The sequence below is a fragment of the Mesoplodon densirostris genome, chromosome 18 (assembly GCF_025265405.1).
Source record: "Mesoplodon densirostris isolate mMesDen1 chromosome 18, mMesDen1 primary haplotype, whole genome shotgun sequence".
Taxonomy (NCBI): domain Eukaryota; kingdom Metazoa; phylum Chordata; class Mammalia; order Artiodactyla; family Ziphiidae; genus Mesoplodon; species Mesoplodon densirostris.
Window position 1 is genome coordinate 12,496,370 of NC_082678.1, and position 21,733 is coordinate 12,518,102.

Sequence of the window (21,733 nt, forward strand, 5' to 3'; positions counted from 1 at the left end):
TACTCTTCGTTGTGGTGCGTGGGTTTCTCATTGCGGTGGCTTCTCTTGTTGCGGAGCACAGGCTCTAGGTGCATGGGCTTCAGTAGCTGTGGCTCGCAGGCTCCAGAGCACAGGCTCAGTAGTTGTGGCACACGGGCTTAGTTGCTCCGTGGCATGTGGGATCTTCCTGGACCAGGGCTTGAACCTGTGTCCCCTGCTTTGGCAGGCGGATTCTCAACCACTGCACCACCAGGGAAGCCCCATAAAGTTCAAAGTTTTAAGAAAAGCTTAGGAACCCACAATTTTATGTCTGGGTGCCTGTAAGTAATTCTTAAATGGTTCACAAAAAAGATAAAAAGAGGATAAACATCGTGGAGACTCGTATTTTTCATTTCTGCTGAGAAGTACTGTATCACTTAGTTTAAATTGTCTGAGCAAAAGGTCCCACTTAAAGTGAGCATAACTGTTAATATATGCTGCTATCTTTGGTATTTCTTTTCTCTCAGATTAAAGAGAGATTAAGAATGACTAAGGAATTAACACAACACTGTAAATCAACTATACTTCAATAAAATAAATTTTTAAAAAAATGACAAGGGAGAACCTGTTTGTTAACTGCAACAGTTGTAACTAAAGTTTACAGAGTGCCTGACCTAAATTAAGCCTTTCTCTAACGCAAATTAAGTTGAGCCATCAGGATTCTGTATAACATGGGCTCTAGAACCACACCTGAACTTATACTATGCGCTAGAATTTACAGGAATTTAAAATATATATATATTGTGACCTTTCAGGTTAAAAGAGGTTTCAAAATGATTTACTCAACAGAGACTTTCATAGCTCATAAATGTTTCAAGTTACTCTTGGGAAACTTAGTTCTTCACCTGAAAAAGTGATTTCACTTTCAACAAAAATAAATTTGAGTTTATGTTTAAGAAACAAAAGCATCCATTTCTTCTACATAAAGCCTTTCGTTTGTCCTAAACCTGAGTTAAAACAGGAAATTCTATGGTCTATCAACCTATAAAACTATTTTCAGAAGAAACTTTTTTTTTTACTATCTAGAAATATATTTCTATAACTGAAATTAGCATCCTAATCACAGAGGTAATCTGAGGGATAATGTTCAAGCCCTGGGTATGTAAGAAGGTAGTGCAAGGAGGTAAAGAACGGGAGACGATGGCAGGAGATAAGCACAGGCTTGTACACGGCCCCTTCCGACCCTGCCTGTGGAAATGCCCTCTTCTGTCCCCCGTGAACACAGATGAGCTGGGACAGCTTCCGACTGTGATAAAACCATGTTTTTCCTAGAATCACTGTTGCTTCAATGGTGGGTTTTTTATTAAAAGAAGAACTATTCAAATGGATGGTAAGAAATTCAACTTGTATCAATACACAAATAAGTTTACTTAAAAACACCTCCGTTACATATTTTTAAAAGTTTCAGAATCTCTCCCCACCAGTGTCCATAACCTAGAATAGGTTCGCATGAAACCTGCAGTCCGACCTAGGAGAATCAATAAGTGATGGTCTAGGTACTTGCTCAGACATTTCTCTTGTCACCGAAGAGACAGTCACAAACAAAACACATCTCTTGCCTGGTTGAGTAGGAAGAATCCACATAAAAGAGCTTCATAAAACGTCTATGATGGAGAACTGGTAATATCAGAAGAGTTCCAGCACTTCAATTGAATATAATTCTCTATTAGTCTTTTCTTGATTTAATTTCTGTAGCTCACGAAAACTTACTTCAATCTTGTTGAGCTCAGAGCAAATGCTTATCTAAAGAAAAAAGTTCCAAAATAACTTTTACCATAACTTGTACATATGGATAAATCCTCCATAATTACTTAGGGCTATTCCAAGAAAAATTTTAATAAATTATAATTTTGGTGCTTTTTGGTTACAAACAGAATTCAGTATAATCAAATAATTATATACCTGGGATTTCACCAACTTGTAAAGACTTAACAGTAGCCTTTTTGCTTCTGGTATCATTACCACAACAGTAAAATTAGCATCTAGAAGTAGACATATCCAATCCATAATCTGAAGATAAACAGGAAAAGGAGTTAAGATTTTAAATTTAATTTTAGGTTAATTCATTTTACAAAGTCCATAATAATATCAAACAGTTATAAGAAAAAATAAGCCTTCTTTACAGAAGTCTGAACATTTTAGAGATGAAGGAATTTCTAAGCAATCTAAAAAGCCTCTTTTATGCTTTTATACTGGTCATTTTACAAGCATAATTGGATCTTTTCCATCAGATTCACCAGTAAAAAGAAAGCCAGTGATATTGAATCCAAGGGAGAGCTAGTACTTTTTATTTTAAAAAATTCTTGATAACTACTCGCAGCTACAAAAAAAAGAACCCACTCATCTCCTATTCTGAAATATACACTATGACCCAAGAATAAGGTGTCATGTGTTATAGATAAGCTACCAAGAACTAAAATAAACTTATTTCTACACATTTATTAAAGTATCCTACATATTCTACACCTTCAAATGGTGTTGTTAACATGCAAATATCACTGTGAGGAAAAAGCATTAAGGAAACCAACTATCCATTTTCAGGGAGGGGGGAAAGCTGGTACCTATGTAACTCTCTACACCAGAATAAACTTTATATGTATCAAAGAGTTAAACAAAGAAAAGGAAAAGAAAGGTACTAGGGAAAGACAGGGTGGCTATGTTTACACTCTTAGAGTGGGAAGGGCCTTAAGCATGGGGTACCCAAAAAGAAGCCGTAAAGGAAAAGCTTTTGACAATTTTGACAGCATGAAAATTAAAAACCCATCTATGGCAAAAATTACACTTAAGCAAGTAAAAAAGAGTGATAGGAAAAAAGTATTTGTGATACACTTCATAGAAACAGAATAATTTCTCTTAATACATGAAGAATAATTTATAAGGCAAAATGAAAAAGACAGGAAATGCAATAGAAAAATTGGACAAAGAACCTGATTAGGCAGTACACAAAAAGGAATATAAATTGGCAAGAAATGATGGTCCACCTTTCTTATTATCGAAGAAATGCAAATTAAAATAAAACACTTATTTGTTACCTACTTGACTAGCAGAGAGTAAGGTCTCATATCTTGGTGGCCACAGTACCTCTTGTCACAACCCTTTGGAAAGGTAGCCTGGCATTTTTGAAACTAAAAATGCATGCACCCTTTATCTAGTAATTTCACTAATGGGAATTTACCCAACAGGTGTTTTCTCATAATATCCAAGAATATTTGTATAAAGATGCTCACTGAAAGTTTGTTTACAATAGCAAAAAACTGTAAGCAATTTAAATGCCAATCAATAGGGGACTAACAAATTAAGATTTTCTATAAAATCAAATAGTATGCAGTGGTTAAAAAGAATGTGGCAGATGTATATAGCCTGATTCAGAAAATGTGTAAAATTTAGCAATGAGTGAAAAAAAACAAGCTGCAGAATAGCATGCAGGTGATCTAATTTGCATGAGAAAGATAAGTTAAGGTACAGAAAGCAAATTTCTAGACATAAATGCAACTCTTAGGATTGGTTATCTCTAAGAGGGACTTGGGATTATTAGGTTATTAGGAGGACACTTATTATCACTCTCTCCCAACGAAGCTGAGGAAATTCTTGAAAAGGGTCACAATAAAGAATCAGGGGGCCTCCCTGGTGGCGCAGTGGTTAAGAGTCCGCCTGCCGATGCAGGGGATACGGGTTCGTGCCCCGGTCTGGGAGGATCCCATATGCCGCGGAGCGGCTGGGCCCGTGAGCCATGGCCACTGGGCCTGCGCGTCCGGAGCCTGTGCTCCGCAACGGGAGAGGCCACAACAGTGAGAGGCCCGCATACCGCAAAAAGAAAAAAAAAAAAAAAAAAAAAAAAGAATCAGGAATTTAAGGTGAATTTAAGTTCCTTAGTATAGAATTATGGCTCTAAAAAATCCATCTACCAAATTGAGTGATCCACTACAGAGGTTTATGTACCTGGTGAGGGAGGAGGGTCGTAGGAACCACGAGACGGGAGAAATCAGTTCCTGGATTCCAGATTCTGATACTACATATATAAAACCTTTTTTTTAAAACATATTTTTCCCAGCATCAGATCAAAATAAAAAGATTACCTCACCTGGTTCAGGGTTGGAGGGTGTATTCCAGGAAGAGTCATAGTAGCATTTTCACTACACTTTAGATAAAGGAAATACAAATACTGGAGAAATAGCTAGGCGGGGGGGAAAAAAGAACAATCACTTTGATAGAAAAATTTTCTCTATGTAAAGCTAACAAAGAGACTGGAAAGAATTTTAAGAGGCTACTGAATTTAACTGTATATCAAACAAATATGCTAGACATCAGGGGACACAAAAATGAATCAGATGCACTCCCTGCCATCAAAGAAGAGTTCATTTGGTTTGGGAGGGGTGGGTGAGGAGCTTATTTTGTTTGTAAATAATAAGTAGAGAAGAGAGAATCCTTCTCCGGGCAATTCTTTTTAGTTCCTACTCGTTTCTAACTTAGATGGATGAACCCAGCCTTCCGGTTTGGCACCAGGAACACGTCAAGCTCTGCCTCCCCCAGGTCCCTCTAGTCTCCCAGGCACGACTTTTCACCTTGAGGGCTGGGAAACCTCTTACTCAGATGGAAGAACTTTATAACCTTTCGAATGCCCTAGAAGCTGGGTAGAGTTAAGGAGCAACACTTAACCCAGAAATAAAATCCTGTAGGATTCGTAAGAACACTCACAGTGACGTGTCGTGCTGGGATGTCCTTCAAATGAGGCAGAAGAAACGTCTCGCTATATGCTGAATGAAGAATTGCATTTCTACTTGGGAATAAAGGAAAATCTCATTTCAACCAATAAAGGCTTTTCTACTGAAATAATGAGTAATTCCCTTCCCCAATAACATTTTTCTAAATTTATACAAAAGTTCTACTTTTCTAGAAGAGTGCTATCACTGAACATTCTCCTCGTCACTAGAGATCATCTGGAATACTTTGCTATTATAGATAATTGGTGTTTATTCAGTATATTAATTTTTAGAAGTGATAGAGCTTCTATCTTAGTATAGCTTCTTAAATAAGATTTAAGTAAGTTGTTTGAACACAGCATTGAATGTAATCCATTTTCAAGTAGAAACTGAAAAAAATTGAAAAAAAGAAAAGGAAAAAAACCACCTTAAATTATCTAATTACCCCTTAGTTTTTGCTTGGCATTTGACTACATCCCTGGGAAAGAGACAATACAAGGGAAACTGTTTCAAAGGATACAGTAGCGCCGCTCTTTTCCCTGTAACAGGGCATGAAGTGCTCTCCTCTGTTGCAGCCTGAGGCTTCTCAATCAACTCCTGAGCACAGTTCTCACAGTTATCTTCTTCAGGATTGAAACCATTTTGAAGAATTTCAGTTTGTTCTTCTATTTCCCCATCTTGTATAGTAGCAGTATAGTCAGAAACTGACTCCATATTGATATCTGTTTCTTGAAGACTGTCATCACCAATGCTATCATGTTAATTGAAAGCAGGAAATAATTCTTATCAGTAGTTGAACTTACTGGAAAATGTTTCATTTTCTAAGACTTCAAAGTTTTAGAAATAAAATAAAACAATAGATTAAAAATGCAGTGAAAGTAAAGGACCATCAGCTTCTAACTTACCTCAAGAAAATTTTTAAGCAAGCACAGGTGACTGACTCAGGGATGTCAGGGAACTGCTGTAGGCAGAGCTGTAGGATCTGCACATCTGTCTTTTCTAAGGCAAACTCCATTAAGCCAGGGCACAAGCTAAGACCAAAAACATGAATCATTTTTATATATTAAGAAACGCTCAATTGCAAATAATTCATAAGGCTTTTTCAGAGTATGAAAATCAGAACTGCAAAAAACAAGGTCAAAAGAGTTATGTGTATAAAGTTTGGTGTACAGAAACATTTACCTGTACAGAAACATTTACCTGTAAGAAAGCACACACGTTTGGATAAGCTGCATCAGACAGTTCCGAGGATAAAATGATGGTTCTGCTTTATATCTTCCCAGAAGTCCTATTACTGCATCCCCAATAATAGTATGAAAGTGAGGGGTCCGCTTAACAGCCAAAAATTTACGTAGTTCTACTTCAATATGTTTTTCTGAATCTTTCTGAAAGGGCAGAAGTAAAGAGTTCAGTGTGGTACATTAATAAATGTCCCTCTGCACTTGAGAGTTCCTAGCTTAACATTGTCTTCAATCACTAATAGCATTCATGCATTCCTGTGAAACCGGAGTTGATACTACCATTTACTGGACAAAGACAAAATACAAAGAAGAAAAAAAACCTCAAGGAGTTAGAAATCAAAATTTCTAAGAAGCTAAATTACAAACATTCAATGCAAAGGTGAATGAGATATGAGGCCACCACCATCACACTGATCTCACAAAATGCTTAGTGAGAGTCAAATAAGCCAAAGCATCACTCTGACAAGCTCAATATACTATATAAATGTTAGCCATAGCTCTAAAAATGATCACAAGAGGAAGACGGAATAAAAGGTACACAGGATTTCTTCTAACCATGAGTTGATTTTTCGTATTTCTAATATTTTAAAATTTACCTGTATGGCTGCTAAGAGTTGTATGTATGGTGGAACCTCCGGCTGTACACTCACTTCAATTTTCCTTCTCCTTAACTGGAATTCAGTAAATTGATTAGGATCTCACAACAACATAAAAGATGCAATAGACATTTAGAAGAATATAAAATGTCCCAAAGAGACTGGCACACTTTTGCTCTAATCACAAACTTTTTTTTTTTTTTAATTTATTTTTGGCTGCATTGGGTCTTCGTTGCTGCATGCGGGCTTTCTCTAGTTGTGGCGAGTGGGGGCTACTCTTCATTGCGGTGCGCAGGCTTCTCATTGCGGTGGCTTCTCTTGTTGCAGAGCACAGGCTCTAGGAATGTGGGCTTCAGTAGTTGTGGCATGCGGGCTCAGTAGTTGTGGCGCAGGGGCTTAGTTGCTCCGTGGCATGTGGGAACCAGACCAGGACTCGAACCCGTGTCCCCTGCATTGGCAGGCGGGGATTCTTAACCACTGCGCCACCAGGGAAGTCCATTCACAAGCTTTTTTAGGGGTTGGTTTTCTTATAGTGAAAAGTGGGTCTATTTCAACTTTTAACTTAATAAGGTTTTAAGTTTTTCATTTTTTAATAAATAAAATATCTATACTCAGGAAGGTATTATTACTAATTGCAAATTGGTCCATTTTTACACCTGGGTCTTACACACATGCCCATAAAAACTACAAGATGACATGTGTCACTTTCAGATAAGGGCTGTCAGGTTACTGGGTTCAAGCTTCAAATCACCCCATCATTAAGAGCAAGTTGTAAGAGTTGTACAAATATGAATTATTAAAATAATTCAGCCTGTTCTGTTTTTTAACATCTGTAGTAACATTTCTATTTCAACTACCAAACTTACGATTCTCTTTGACTGCTCTGAGTTCTGAGATTCAAGTCCATATCCCTGTGATGTTTCCCAGTTTACAAAATGAGTCATGGCATGAATGTCTAAGAAAACACAAAACACACAATTTCTGGAATTTTTTGACCTATTGGTATTTACCCAGCCAATCAATCAAACAAAGAATAAAACAACCACTCACGCACAATTCAAAAGCGGCTTTAAAGTCCATTGCATTCTACCAATAACCTCAAATCAGTAAATCATAATATCCTAAAAGGCTATGTACCCAACAGATGAGGCCACTGGTAAACCAAGGAGGGAAAAAGCTTTACTGATTTTGTCTGCAGGACTTTCCCGTTGCCCCTAAAGTCAGAACACTGGCGTTCAAAACGCAGCGCAGCTCTTTAACCTGCAGCAGTATCTGCAATGTGGACTGTTCCCCAGGTAGCTTCCTGGACCAATAAAATCTGAATGAACACTGGTAAATTTCAACATTAAGAACAGGTTATGCAAACTGATAGCTGTGAAAATCTACATATCAAACTAGAAGTTTATAAAATGGTTTTTAGTAATAAAACATAAGTTCCTACCTGGATCTTGACTATGCTTGAGTTTTCCAAGAGCACCTGCTAATGATGACACCTCACACTTGTATGGGATTACAGTTAGAAATTTTCCATGTAGCATAAACAAATTTTCCCCATGATACCAGAGCTACAAAAAAGTTATCAAAAATGTAAGCAATCCTTTTTCTCTTCTAAGATCTGATTCAACAAAGCCATATAACTTATAACAATAACTTGTGGTGGAAGTAATCTTAATATAACAGAAAAGGATAAGGTGAAGTTAAGCAACTTTCCAGAATAATCTCATATGTTCAATTTATTAATTGAGGTAGGTTTACAAAGCTCTTATTTTTGCCCATGTCTGACTAAAGTGTAATTTAAAGATAATTTCTTTTGACTCATAAAAATTTGATCAACACATATATTTAAAATAAATGAGTTGTTTAAAATAAATATTGTCAGTATCACACATCTATTAACGTGATACTCACAAAGCCTATTGTAACACAGGCAAACTGTTTCGATGTACGAAATGAAAAAAGCAGAATCTAACGGTTTCTATCTCATGATCTCAATTATAAAATTGTAAAACTGAGACAGGTATATGAACAAAAAGCTCAAAGGAACATGGAAATCAAAAGTGAAGTTTGTTACAGCAGTGGAATTGTGAACGGCTAATTTTGTGAAAATTACTTGTTTAAATATAAATTAGAATTCTATGCTAAGAAACATAGTCTCCTTATCGTCTAATTACAATGATCAACAACATCCTATATCTTGATTTATTTATATCTTATATTCACTAAACGACCAGTACCTTTGTTAAGCACTGAAGATATGATGGAGAACAAAAAAGACAAGGTCCCTTGCCTCAGAAAGTTTATAGTCTGGTCACCTTAAATTTTACTTCTTTAAGTATTCTTATGTAATTCCATGATAACATTTTTTTTTTTTTTTTTTTTTGCGGTATGCGGGTCTCTCACTGTTGTGGCCTCCCCCGTTGCGGAGCACAGGCTCCGGACGCGCAGGCTCCAGACGCGCAGGCTCAGCGGCCATGGCTCACGGGCCCAGCCGCTCCGCGGCATATGGGATCCTCCCAGACCGGGGCACGAACCCGTATCCCCTGCATCAGCAGGCGGACTCTCAACCACTTGCGCCACCAGGGAGGCCCCATGATAACATTTAACATATAACCTAAAAGACTAATTTATTAGGCAAAGTAACAGCCCTTGGATATAGTTCAAAATACAAAAGTAAAAAGATCAAACCAAAGTGAGATTTAAAAGTTTTGTTAACTAGCTAACTGTTCTCTCCTGATCTACAATTAGCTTATAATTTAGTCTTTTGAAAGTGACAAACATAAGGAAACTATAAAAACAATAACCAAATTAAATATAATCTTGCAGGTAGAAAATATTTCTTAATTTATTTTAATCAAAACTGACAAAATATTTAGATCCGAAGAGGTCTCTTCCCTTACAGTCTATTTGTCAGACACAAAAATAAGTACATTTGAAAAAAACCCCGAAATGCAAAAACTTACTTGACCGCTGGTCCCTTGTGGTAACTCTTTTGAAGTCTGTAGTGTTTGAAATTTTGTATTCCATATGGAGAGGCATTCTATAAAATAAGACATACAAATTCAGAAGTTGGGACTTCCCTGGTGGTCCAGTGGTTAAGACTCCGCACTTCCACTGCAGGGGGTGCGGGTCTGATCCCTGGTCGGGGAACTAAAGATCCCGCATGCCTTGTGGTGCAGCCAAAAAAATTTTTAAAAAGTCCCAAGTTCAGAAGTCAGCCATATATAAATATATGGTGCTGGGGGGTGAGGAGAAGGGAGGGAGGGCGGAGGGAAGTCATAGTTAAACACATAGGTCTTGCTTTATTAAGAATAAAAATGAGTAATGAAGACAGAAATTCACAGATATGAGATCTCATGACAAGAAGTGGACACATGTGCAGGCAGGGGGCATATGGGAATCTGCGTACCTTCCCCTCGATTTTGCTGTGAACCTTAAACTTCTCTAAAAAAATAAAGCATTTTTTTTTTTAATTAATGAATTTTCTATTGAAGTACAGTTGCTGCACAATATTACATAAATTACAGTTGTACAATACAGTGATTCACAATTTATAGTTATTATAAAATACTGGCTTATTCCCCATGTTGTACACATATGCTTGTAGCTTATTTTATACATAATAATTTGTACCTCTTACTCCCCTACCCCTATCTTGCCCCTTCCCCCTTCCCTCTCCCCACTGGTATCTACTAGTGTGTCCTCTGTATCTTTGAGTCTGCTTCTTTTGTTTTATTCACTAGTTTGTTGTACTTTTTAGATTCCTCATATAAGTGATGTCATACAGTATTTGTCTTTCTCTGACTTATTTCACTTCACATGTCCTCCAAGTTCATCCATGTTGCTGCAATTGCAAAATTTCATTCTTTTTAATGGCTTAGTAGTCCATTATATATGTATGTACACACACACACACAAATATATATACACACATACATATATACACACCCACACCACTTCTTTACCCACTCATCTGTTGATGGACACTTAGGATGCTTTCCTTTCTTGGCAATTATAAATAATGCTGCTATGAACATTGGGGTCCAGGTATCTTTCTGAATTAGTTTGTTTTTTCAGATATACACCCAGGAGTGAAACTGCTGGGTCATATGGTAGTTCTACTTTTAGTTTTTTGAGAAACCTCCATACTGTTTTCCACAGTGGCTGCACCAATTTACATTCCCACCAACAGAGTACGAGGCTTCCCTTTTCTCCACATCCTCACCAACACCTATTATTTGTGTTCTTTTAGTTGACAGCCACTCTGACAGGTGTGAGGTGATATCTCCTTGTGGTTTTGGTTTGCATTCCCCTGATGATTAGCGAAGTTGAGCATCTCTTCATGTGTGTGTTGGCCATCTGCATTTCCTCTTTGGAAAAATGTCTATCCAGTTCTTCTGCCCATTTTTCAATTGGGTTGTTTTTTTGACTTTGAGTTGTATGAGCTGTTTATATACGTTGGATATTAATCCCTTATCAGTCATATCATTTGCAAATATTTTCTCCCATTCAGTAGGTTGTCTGTTTGATTTGTCGATGTTTCTTTTGCTGAGCAAAAGCTTTTAAAATTTAATTAGGCCCCATTTGTTTGTTTTTATTTCCTTTGTGTTAGCAGACAGATGCAAAAAACTATTGCTGAGATTTATGTTGGAATGTTCTGCCTATATTTTCCTCTTAAAAAAATAAAGTCGGGCTTCCCCGGTGGTGCAGTGGTTGAGAATCCGCCTGCCAATGCAGGGAACATGGGTTCGATCCCTGGTCCAGGAAGACCCCACATGCTGCAGAGCAACTAAGCTCGTGTGCCACAACTACTGAGCCTGTGCTCTAGGGCCTGTGAGCCACAACTACTGAGCCCGCGTGCTGCAACTACTGAAGCCCACGCGCCTAGAGTCCATGCTCCACAATGAGAGAAGCCACTGCAATGAGAAGCCCGCGCACTGCAACGAAGAGGAGCCCCCGCTCGCCGCAACTAGAGAAAGCCCGCGTGCAGCAACGAAGACCCAACACAGCCATAAATAAATAAATAAATAAATAAATAAATACAATTTTCAGAAGAAAAAATATAAAGTCAATACAGATGCTGCTATGGAAGGCTCTCTATGATATCTCAGGTAAGTGGATAAATTAAGGTGTACAACAGAGGATAACGTATGCTACCATTTGTGTAAAAAGAGGAAGAAAAATAAGTAGTAGTATTTGCATATATTAAAAAAAACTCTGGAAAGAGACATGGGAAACTTTACTGAGGTTAGTGAGTTTTTGGGGGGTTAGAGCAGGAACTAGGGAGGGAGGATGGGGGTTGAGAGAAGAGAAGCACAGCTTGGTAAAGTGGTTAAAAGCCAGGACTTAAGAACGGTAAGATACATGGCATAAGAGTCAACCTGCTTGGGTTGAACCCTAGTTCCACTGCTTAGTTACCTAACATCTCAGTTTCTCATTTGTAAAATAAGGGTGATAATAACGGAACTTTCTCTCATAGGGTTGTTGGAGGATTAAATGACACAAATAATGAAATGATACAAGTAAAACACCTGGCACAAGACAGTATGCTGTAAGTGGTAGCTCCTATCTTACAAAGAAGAAACAGAACAAAATACACGAGGATGGCCATATCAAGTTTGTAGTCAATAGGGAGCCTGGCCTGAATAAAGCAGAGAGTTCTTGCTTTGAAATTGGGAGAAGAGACTGGAAAACATGGACAGGGTCTAGACTGTGGCGAGAGGTGAATGCTAAACCATAGATTTGGAGTTTTATAGTGTAGGCTGGGAGACCCCAATCTTGCACTGGCCAGGAACAACTGTGTCCTTCGTGGTAGACTACAACTGTGTGTGTGGAAGGGTGAGGTGGTGAAGTGATGATGAAAATCCTGCTCTGAAGTCACAGAGACAAAAGGCACACTAGGGCTTCCCTGGTGGTGCAGTGGTTGGGAGTGGCCGATGCAGGGAACACGGGTTCGTGCCCTGGTCTGGGAGGATCCCACATGCCGCGGAGTGGCTGGGCCCGTGAGCCATGGCTGCTGGGTCTGCGCGTCCGGAGCCTGTGCTCCACAGCGGGAGAGGCCACAGCGGTGAGAGGCCCGCATACCGTAAAAAAAAAAAAAAAAGCCACACTAGTAGTCCCCAAATTTCAAGCTGTCCAAGACTAATGAATTTATATTCTGCTAAAATGTCACCAAGGTATGAATTCAATCCTCTACTTCAAGTCTTACCAATGTTTCCAATGCCTACAGGCTGGCACAGGTATTTGCAGTTTTTATTTAAGACACTGGTGACAAGCAAGGTAGTGAGTGATATAGGAAATGTTTTAGAGAAACTGATCAAGGCAAGATGAAGTCAAAGACCTATTCAAGAATTAGGAAGCTACAGTGAAAGAGAGAATGAATTAGGGTGGTAATAAATAAATGAAAAAGAAAGAGGAGACTTAAAAGTACACTTTGATGGAAAAAATCCAAAGGACTTCTTAACTGATTGGATTTTAGTTACCCTTAGAAGCTGATAGTGGTGGTCCCAGGATTGCTATGTGATCTTGATCCAGGATGGTGAGTGCAACACCACTTCGAGCATTGCCAGACACCACGGACTTGAGCAACAGTGATCGAACTACCCTCTGATTTTTTTCTGGGTCACTTGGATGTATTGGTATCAAGGTTTCATATACACATCCATCAGAGCCTGTTGGAAACAAGTATTTATTGTTCATTATTGGATAAATGATAGTTCTATATCTGTTATAGTTAAATGTACTAAGTTGTTAATAAGATTTTACCAATTTGATAGAGAATCCAACCAGAAAAATAAACAAATGTAATAATCACATCACTCTATGCTTTCCCATAAAGAATATACTACAGGGGCCTCCCTGGTGGCGCAAGTGGTTGAGAGTCCGCCTGCCGATGCAGGGGATACGGGTTCGTGCCCCGGTCTGGGAGGATCCCATATGCCGCGGAGCGGCTGGGCCCGTGAGCCATGGCCGCTGAGCCTGCGCGTCCGGAGCCTGCGCGTCCGGAGCCTGTGCTCCGCAACGGGGGAGGCCACAACAGTGAGAGGCCCGCATACCGCAAAAAAAAAAAAAAAAAAAAAAAAGAATATACTACAAACCTAAAGTTGATAGAGGAGAAATATTAATAAAAATCTCAGTAAGATATGTCATGATAGCCATGAAATAAAAATTGTAAATATCTGTAATAACTTAAAATATAAGGGGACTGCCAGGAATACGGACAATTCAGTCAGTAAAAGGCTATATCTCTTATTAGAAATTAATTAGCATTCTGGTCTAAATATTACATTTCTTGTTACTCCAGCACCCTAAAACCTTATTAAATTGCTGGGTTTTGTAGGTCAATTGTATTTTTGGCAAGTTCATGTGGTTCTAGCTATGTTACATGAAGATTTTACGACCCTTTGGTTCAGATTCCCTTACTTCAATGTTCAAAAGCTAAAACATAACTCACAAACTTCTGTGTAACAATTAATATGTCCTATAGGTTAAACTTTAAGGAAACCAGTCCCTCTTAAGCAAAGGTATTAGGTGGATTCCAATGACACTCTAGACATGATAAAGAAGGGAGCCTTTTTCTTAACAGCCACTGCAAACATTTGCACATTGAAAAACTTCACAAAGATTTTAAACTGTGATAACATGAAAATGTTTCCTAAATACTACTGTTTCTTCCTCCTTTAACCTTCCCAAAACAACTTAAAAAGAAGCCATAAAGGGCTGGGGGGAGAGAAGACCACAAAGGCATTTTTCCCCCCTAGATGCATAAGACTGGGATTAAACCTCAGAGCATTAGGTAGAGGTAAACTCCAAGGCATTAAAAAAAATCTGTAAAATGGTGGCTAGTAACAGTCCAAGACTGCTCTGTTAGTGTCCTTTACCCACCTGTCTCTGTCACTGTTCAAAGAATGGCACACTACAGGTTGGAAAAGAGGAATGGGGAGGCCATGCAGTACCAACCTTAGGTATTTCATGGTTCACTAATTACAATATCAAAAAAACTGGACTTATCATAATAAAGAGTGATTTTTCCTTTTTTACTGGTATTATATTATTTATTGCTTATGATAAAATTTTAAGACATAAAATTTACCTGCAGAGAATTACCGACCTAATGCATGACTAGACATGGCAAAATGCAAAAGTGAAGGCATAAATGCTTGTAAGGAAGCATGGAAAGGGAAATACTACAACACAAAACTGTAAAAACTGAAGACTCGAACTTAAAACATTATCCTGTAATACCCCTTTATTTATAAACTCTGAAAGTTTAAAAAAATACTTACTTAATGACATCAGAGAGATGAATTTCCGATCCACAGATGTACTAAAACTCTGTGTAACCGATTTTTCTTCTTGTCCAAGTAAAAGTGTGTATTTGCTTAGGATACGTGAGTTAAACTTTTGTACATAAGCAAAGTAATTTCCATGCTGGAAAAAAAGTTATTTTATTTTAAAAATATTCCCATTTCCACCAACTATATTTAAATGTTGAGATCAGTTGTTGCCCCACTGTAATTACTTTAATGAGTGCTTAAAAACCTCTTGCCCAATTAAATTTAAGAAGTTTTAAAAAATATTTAATTCAGGCATAGAAATAATTATAATAGATTTTTCAGTATTTTAAAAATATATAAAAATTTTCTGAAAGAAATACCAAAGTCCAATTTTAGTTTTAAAAATCATACAGGGGCTTCCCTGGTGGCGCAGTGGTTGAGAATCTGCCTGCCAATGCAGGGGACACGGGTTCGAGCCCTGGTCTGGGAAGAGCCCACATGCCGCGGAGCAATTAGCCCCGTGAGCCACAATTACTGAGCCTGCGCATCTGGAGCCTGGGCTCCGCAATAAGAGAGGCCGCGATAGTGAGAGGCCTGCGCACCACGATGAAGAGTGGCCCCCACTTGCCACAACTAGAGAAAGCCCTCGCACAGAAACGAAGACCCAACACAGCCATAAATAAATAAATTAAATAATTAAAAAAAAAAAAAATCATACAGATGACTCTGAAATGTCACAAAATGGGCCAGGAATTAAAGATATCACTTACTTTTTCAGTAATAAAAATCAGCACAGGATGCCTAAATACCATAAAAAACTTTGTCCACCTAAAAAAAGAAAAAGGAAAATTATAAAATGCAAAATCACCAGCTGAAACACACCATCAATCTAAATTTAAGAGATTATCTTTCATTAAATACTTTTTAGAGCCAGAGAGGTAGCAGAGAACACTTAATTCAGTGTTTCAAAATATCTACCACAGGGACCTACAAGGCATTCCTCTGTCAAATGCATCTCTGGATTAAATGCAAGTTGCTGAGCTTCCCAGAACTTTAAAGACAATAATGTGAACTATAAAGTACCAAGGGCGTGTAAGACAAGATGCGATGTTCCCTAAACTTAATTGACCCACCTCTCCTTTTTTCAGAGTCATTTTGGGGCCTAGTGTTCTCAGGAAAACATTAGCATCTCACCTGCCTTCTTCAAGTGACAGCGGGAACTGAGGCACAGGGAGGGTGAGGGGCCTGTAACCAAGGCTGCACAGCCATCTTCTGGCAAAGCGGGGATTAGAACCCAGATTCTCTACCTGTATCTTTTTGCGTAAAGATTTCCTCCAGATACAGTTGCTCACACTTTAGAGGCATTCATTGGGTCTAAGATATAACTGGTCACTGTCCACATTGTTGAGTGATTACGTACAAGTCTTTGCTTGGACCTTTAAAGATTTAGTTTACATCAATCAGGTGGGCCTGGAGGGGCAGCAAGTTAACGAAACAGGAAATGGGATGAAAGAATAGGGATTGGATAGATGTAAAACTGTGAGATTTCCTTCTATCATTTGTGCGAGTCATTTCCCAAGTTTTATTCCAGAATCTGGGAAAGAAGAGGTCTCAAAGCACTATCCTGATTCCACTAACAACAAGCTGCACATTTCTTCAGGCGAAAGGGTTCTGACCTTGGCAGTCAGGGCTATATGACAGAAGATTCTGGTCTTGTGGGATTACTCACTTAATTTTCAAATAACTGACTATCCAGTTCTGTTATTAGGACAGGACTCATTTGGCCCCAGTTTCCTCAATCACTTATCATGCCAGAGGCTTTTGAGGGATGTGATTTTGGCTACTGTCTTACAGACGGTTTTCAATCAGCTTACTTTTATCATGTTTATAATCAAAATACTTTTGAACAAGGCAAAGAATATTATAAAAAACACAAAGTGCATTTTCTTTTTGGTAAAAATTACAAGTATTAGAACTTACTTAATCACTTCTTCATCAGAGATAACAGTTTCAATTTTCTGCTGGGGCTCTGCAAGCAAGGCCTCTAAACCACGAACGGCACCTTCCTTGAACAGCACCAAGGGTTCTGTCCCCTGTATTGAATGTATCCTATATACTTCAGCGGACAACTAGAACATAAAAACATTTAAATTTTTATTCTAAAGGAACTGCCACCTCATAGAATCAGGACATTTATAGAAGGCTTATCTTTAAGGGACTGATTTGCTTTCATTTTTATTCAATTTTGTTTCATAATTATATATGGTTCCAAAGTTAAATCTAACATAAAATACATTCAGAAGTCTAACTTTTGATCCTATTCTCTATCCTCTCCCCTGCTCACCCCCATAAGTAATCACTTTTATTCATTTTTGGTTTATCTTTCCACTGTAAATACTGGAGGTTAGGCTATAACCTGGGTCTCTCAAAACTGGAGGTGAGGAGAGGTACAAACAAAGGCACTAATGCAGAGTTATCAGTGGTTCTGGTACTAGGAAAAGAAAGATGCCATATATAAATACATGGGCCACACACATATGTTTGTGTGTGTGTGTGTATGTGTGTATGTATGTATGTATGTATATATAGCCTGCAAGCCCAGGAAGAGAAGTTAACACCATATGTAGGATTAAAAAAACAACAACAAAAAAAACCATTGTGTAAAATTCAGGATCGTGTTACTTCAGGGTAAACAAAATGACTGGAGCCAGGCAGCAGCACAGGTAGCTGGCTAGAGGTTTCAAGGGTCCGGGTGACAACTGCGGTTGTATGTGAATCAGCTCTGTTGTGAACCAATTCTAAAATATGCCAATTGTATTTAGAGTTAGACATTTAGAACCATAAAGAACTTTCAAGATTAACCTAGTTAGAGATCTTCATTTTATAAGACAAAGTTAATTAACATACTTTAGGTCATTAGGAGAAAAGGCACAGTTAGTTAGTCATGGTTCTTTTTCACCGCAGTATGTGCCACCTTTAAAATGTATAATGCATAAAACTTGCAGGGTTTGTTCTACCTATTTTATTTTATTTTATTTTATTTTATTTTATTTATTTATTTATTTTTTTTGCGCTACGCGGGCCTCTCACTGTTGTGGCCTCTCCCATTGCGGAGCACAGGCTCCGGACACGCAGGCTCAGCGGCCATGGCTCACGGGCCCAGCCGCTCCGCGGCATGTGGGATCTTCCCGGACCGAGGCACAAACCTGTGTCCTCTGCATCGGCAGGCGGACTCTCAACCACTGCGCCACCAGGGAAGCCCAATTATAACTTTTTTTTTTTTTTTTTTTTTTTTTTTTGCGGTACGTGGGCCTCTCACTGTTGTGGCCTCTCCTGTTGCGGAGCACAGACGGGCCCAGCCGCTCCGCGGCATGTGGGATCTTCCCAGACCAGGGCACGAACCCGTGTCCCCTGCATCGGCAGGCGGACTCTCAACCACTGCCACGCCGCGCCACCAGGGAAGCCCTCTACCTATTTTAAGAAAGGGAACAATGAAGTTCATTTGCTCTTGCAAGGGACACACCACAAACATTTAAACTCATGGAAATAACTATAAATGTATCATTCATGAATTATTTAAATCCTCAACCTCATATTAAAATAACATATCATGTAACATTTTCTAACATATTAACTCATAAATTGAGACATTTTACCAAGATACACTGTAGGATAGCTAGAATGAAAAACTGGTTATAACCTTTATGTCATGTTCACAGACACTTTAAGATAAATAACTGCTACATTACAAATTATTCCGTCTCACCAATAAACTAAATAAATATGTTGGAAAATCCAAAGACTTACTGTTGCTTTAAATACTTTATCCAGGTTTACGTCTTCATTATTCCATATTCTCAAGACCTGAAATAAAAACATACAAGATAAAAAAGCATTCCAATTTCCATTTACATACAACATGAATAGTTAACAAATCAAAATTTGATTTGTTTTGTATATATTATATTAAAGTTTTAGAACTCACCTTATTATCATGTACAACAATATACTCTCCAGTCTGAAAGTTGCACACAGCTGGACATGTTATAATTTGACCTTGTTTCACTGACCAGCTCCCCAAGGGTTTCTGATCAGAAACCTAATGAAATGAACATACAATATTCAAAAAGTCAGTTTCAGACATTAAAGCAATTAAATTTACATTTGAAAGAAATCATTAAAACGATAGCATTTAACAAATCTCCTAAATTAAAAAAATAGCTAGTCACAAAAAGACAAACACTATGTGGATTCCACTTAAGACAGAAAGTAGAATGGTGGTTGCCTGGGGTTGGGGAATTGGGAGTTATTATTTAATGAGTACAGAGTTTCAGTTTTGCCAGATGAAAAGAGTTCTGGAGATGGATGGTGGTGATGACTGCACAACAATGTGAATATATGTACTTAATACCCCGAACTGTACACTTGTAGTCATTAAGATAGTATATTTTGTTATGTGTACTTTACTACAATTAAAAAAAAAAACTTTAAAAGAGTAGTTAAAATGAAAATATAAATTCCTAAAATGAAAAAAAGTAAATTAATATCGGCACTTTGATAATGAACAATATTAGTATATTTAAAAAATTGATGCAGTTGTACCCTTGAACAGGGGCATGAGAAATAGAGTAAGGATAGATGGAATCATGCCAATTCTAATCAGCCACTCTATTCCTATGCAAGAACTGCAAAAAGTCCACTTGACAGCCAGGTAAAAACCAATGGTGTCTTCAGAAGCAACAAAACAAGCAAACAGTATAGTGTACTGTTGGCAACCTGTTGCCCAAACTTCAAAGCAGACAGTTAGCTTTTTTTTTTTAAATTGAAGTATAGCTGCTGCACAATATTATAAGTTACAGGTGTACCATCTAGTAATTCAGTTTTGAAGGTTATACTCAAAAAAAAAAGTTATACTCCACTTATAGTTATTATAAAATATTGGGTATATTCTCCCTGTTGTACCATATATCCTTGTAGCTTATTTTATACATAACTGTTTATACCTCTTACTTCCCTATCCCTATTTTGCCCCTCCCCCCTTCCCTGTCACCACTGGTAACCACTAGTTTGTTCTCTATATCTGTGAGTCTGCTTCTTTTTTGTTATAATCACTAGTTTGTTGCAGTTTTTAGATTCCATACATAAGTGCTGTCACAGTATTTGTCTTTCTCTGACTCACTTCACTTAGCATAATGCCCTCCATGTTGCTGCAAACGGCAAAATTTCATTATTTTTTTAATGGCTGAGTAGTATTCCATTGTATAGATATACACCACTTCTTTGTCCATTCATCTATTGATGGACGCTTAGACTGCTTCCATGTCTTGGAATGGAAGATAATAAATAATAATAAATAATGCTGCTATGAACACTGGGTGCATGTATCTTTGCGAATCAGTGTTTTTGTTTTGGGGTTTTTTTTTTTGGATATATACCCAGGAGTGAAACTGCTGGGTCATATGGTTGTTCTATTTTTAGTTTTTTGAGAAATCACCATACTTTCTTCCATAGTGACTGCACCACTTTACATTCCCACCAACAGGGTACAAGGCTTCTCCTTTCTCCATGTCCTCACCAACATTTGTTTTTTGTGTTCTTTTTGATGACAGCCATTCTGACAGGTGTGAGGTGATATCTCATTGTGGTTTTGGTTTTCATTTCCCTGATGGTTACCGATGTTGAGATACCCAACTTCTTAAAGACACAGAAAACTGTTCAGCAGCTCACATAAAAAGAATTACTTTCTATGGAACCACTAAAAGCAAAGTTTAGAAAATGTGCTAAAGCAGTCCTTAGGCTAAATGGGGGCGGGGTGTGTACACTTCAAGGGACGCAAATCCAGGATTCACAGGGTGAACCATAGCTAGAAACAGGTCACTCGGAATTAAGATGCCTACTAAGCTGCCAAGAAAGCAAAAAGCCAAAACAAAACACCGACAAAACTTTCCCCCCTAATGAGTGGGTAAGAAGCGTACGGACACAAGGCTAAAGCACTGTTCTGGCAGTGACATCTTCTCCCACCCAACCAATCTCCGGTCAACCCTTCTGCGGGCAGCTGGGGTGACAGAGACCCCAGAAGGGGATCTTAGCAAGGATACCTCCGGGAGATATGAAGCGACAGCACAGGTTTCCTTTCCTTTCCGAATCTAGCCCACGTGCACTTAGACGCTCTGCCGCCTGCAACTAGGAAATATGCCTCTCCGGGAAAACAACCGAGTCAGATTCTAGACCTCATTCAGCGTCCCAAAAAGGCCACAACGGCTCTCCGCTAAGCCCGCTGAAAGATATCTTTCCAAAGTTGTGAGAAACCTGAGGTTCCGGCTCCGAACTCAGAAAGGGGCGAGACAGCAGCGGGGGCGCTCCGATCCTATCGCTCTCACCTTATAGAGGATGACGGTCCTGCCGCTGTCCGTCACTAGAAACTGGTCTGTTTTGTCGCTCTGCTCCACTCCAAGGGGTCCGTCAGGCCCGGAACCCAGCGGTACCGCAGTCAAAGTGAACCCTTCCTCCAAGGCTGCCATTTTGGTCCAACTTACGGAAGGCCGCGCGTCCGTCCCGGCAGGCTTCGCGCTTTCTCTCGTGAGAACTGGATTAGTTCTCGCCGACTGGATTAGTCACTCGCTGAGATACCTGCTCGCTGAGCCTGCGACCTCTGGCGGGTGGAGATCGCTAGCGGCGCTGCGGACGCCGTCGGGTAGGCGGGGCCTGGACTTTGCGTCTAGACTCCGCCTCCGAAGCCACACCACCGAGTCCAGGTGTACTGCTCTAGACAGGGAAGAATGGGTGGGCGGGGGAGATCTTACCTGTTAGGTACTGCATCCGCTGCCCCTTATTCAGCTACGGACTTGAGAGGCTGAAGGATGAGCGTGGCAAGTGGCCGAATATAAATAAACTAGATTTTTTTA

At 38.8% G+C, this 21,733-nt stretch overlaps 1 protein-coding gene across 2 annotated transcripts; it reads right to left on the reverse strand.

The window, feature by feature from the left end:
• Positions 1-1,362: 1,362 nt before the first annotated feature.
• NOL11 (nucleolar protein 11) lies at positions 1,363-21,378 on the reverse strand. 2 transcript variants are annotated; one of them, XM_060082407.1, is made up of 18 exons: positions 21,209-21,378; positions 18,814-18,927; positions 18,636-18,692; positions 16,809-16,957; positions 15,599-15,656; positions 14,838-14,982; positions 13,035-13,223; positions 9,516-9,592; positions 7,997-8,120; positions 7,422-7,510; positions 6,556-6,630; positions 5,919-6,103; positions 5,624-5,749; positions 5,239-5,469; positions 4,714-4,792; positions 4,100-4,192; positions 1,921-2,028; positions 1,363-1,761 (listed from the first exon to the last, which is right to left on the reverse strand). In XM_060082407.1, the coding sequence occupies exons 1-18, from the start codon at positions 21,347-21,349 to the stop codon at positions 1,645-1,647; spliced, it is 2,157 nt and encodes a 718-aa protein (XP_059938390.1). In that variant the 5' UTR covers positions 21,350-21,378; the 3' UTR covers positions 1,363-1,644. The 2 variants fall into 2 exon arrangements, with proteins under 2 accessions (XP_059938390.1, XP_059938391.1); XM_060082408.1 differs by lacking the exon at positions 4,714-4,792 and having other exon boundaries at positions 4,100-4,151.
• Positions 21,379-21,733: the final 355 nt, after the last annotated feature.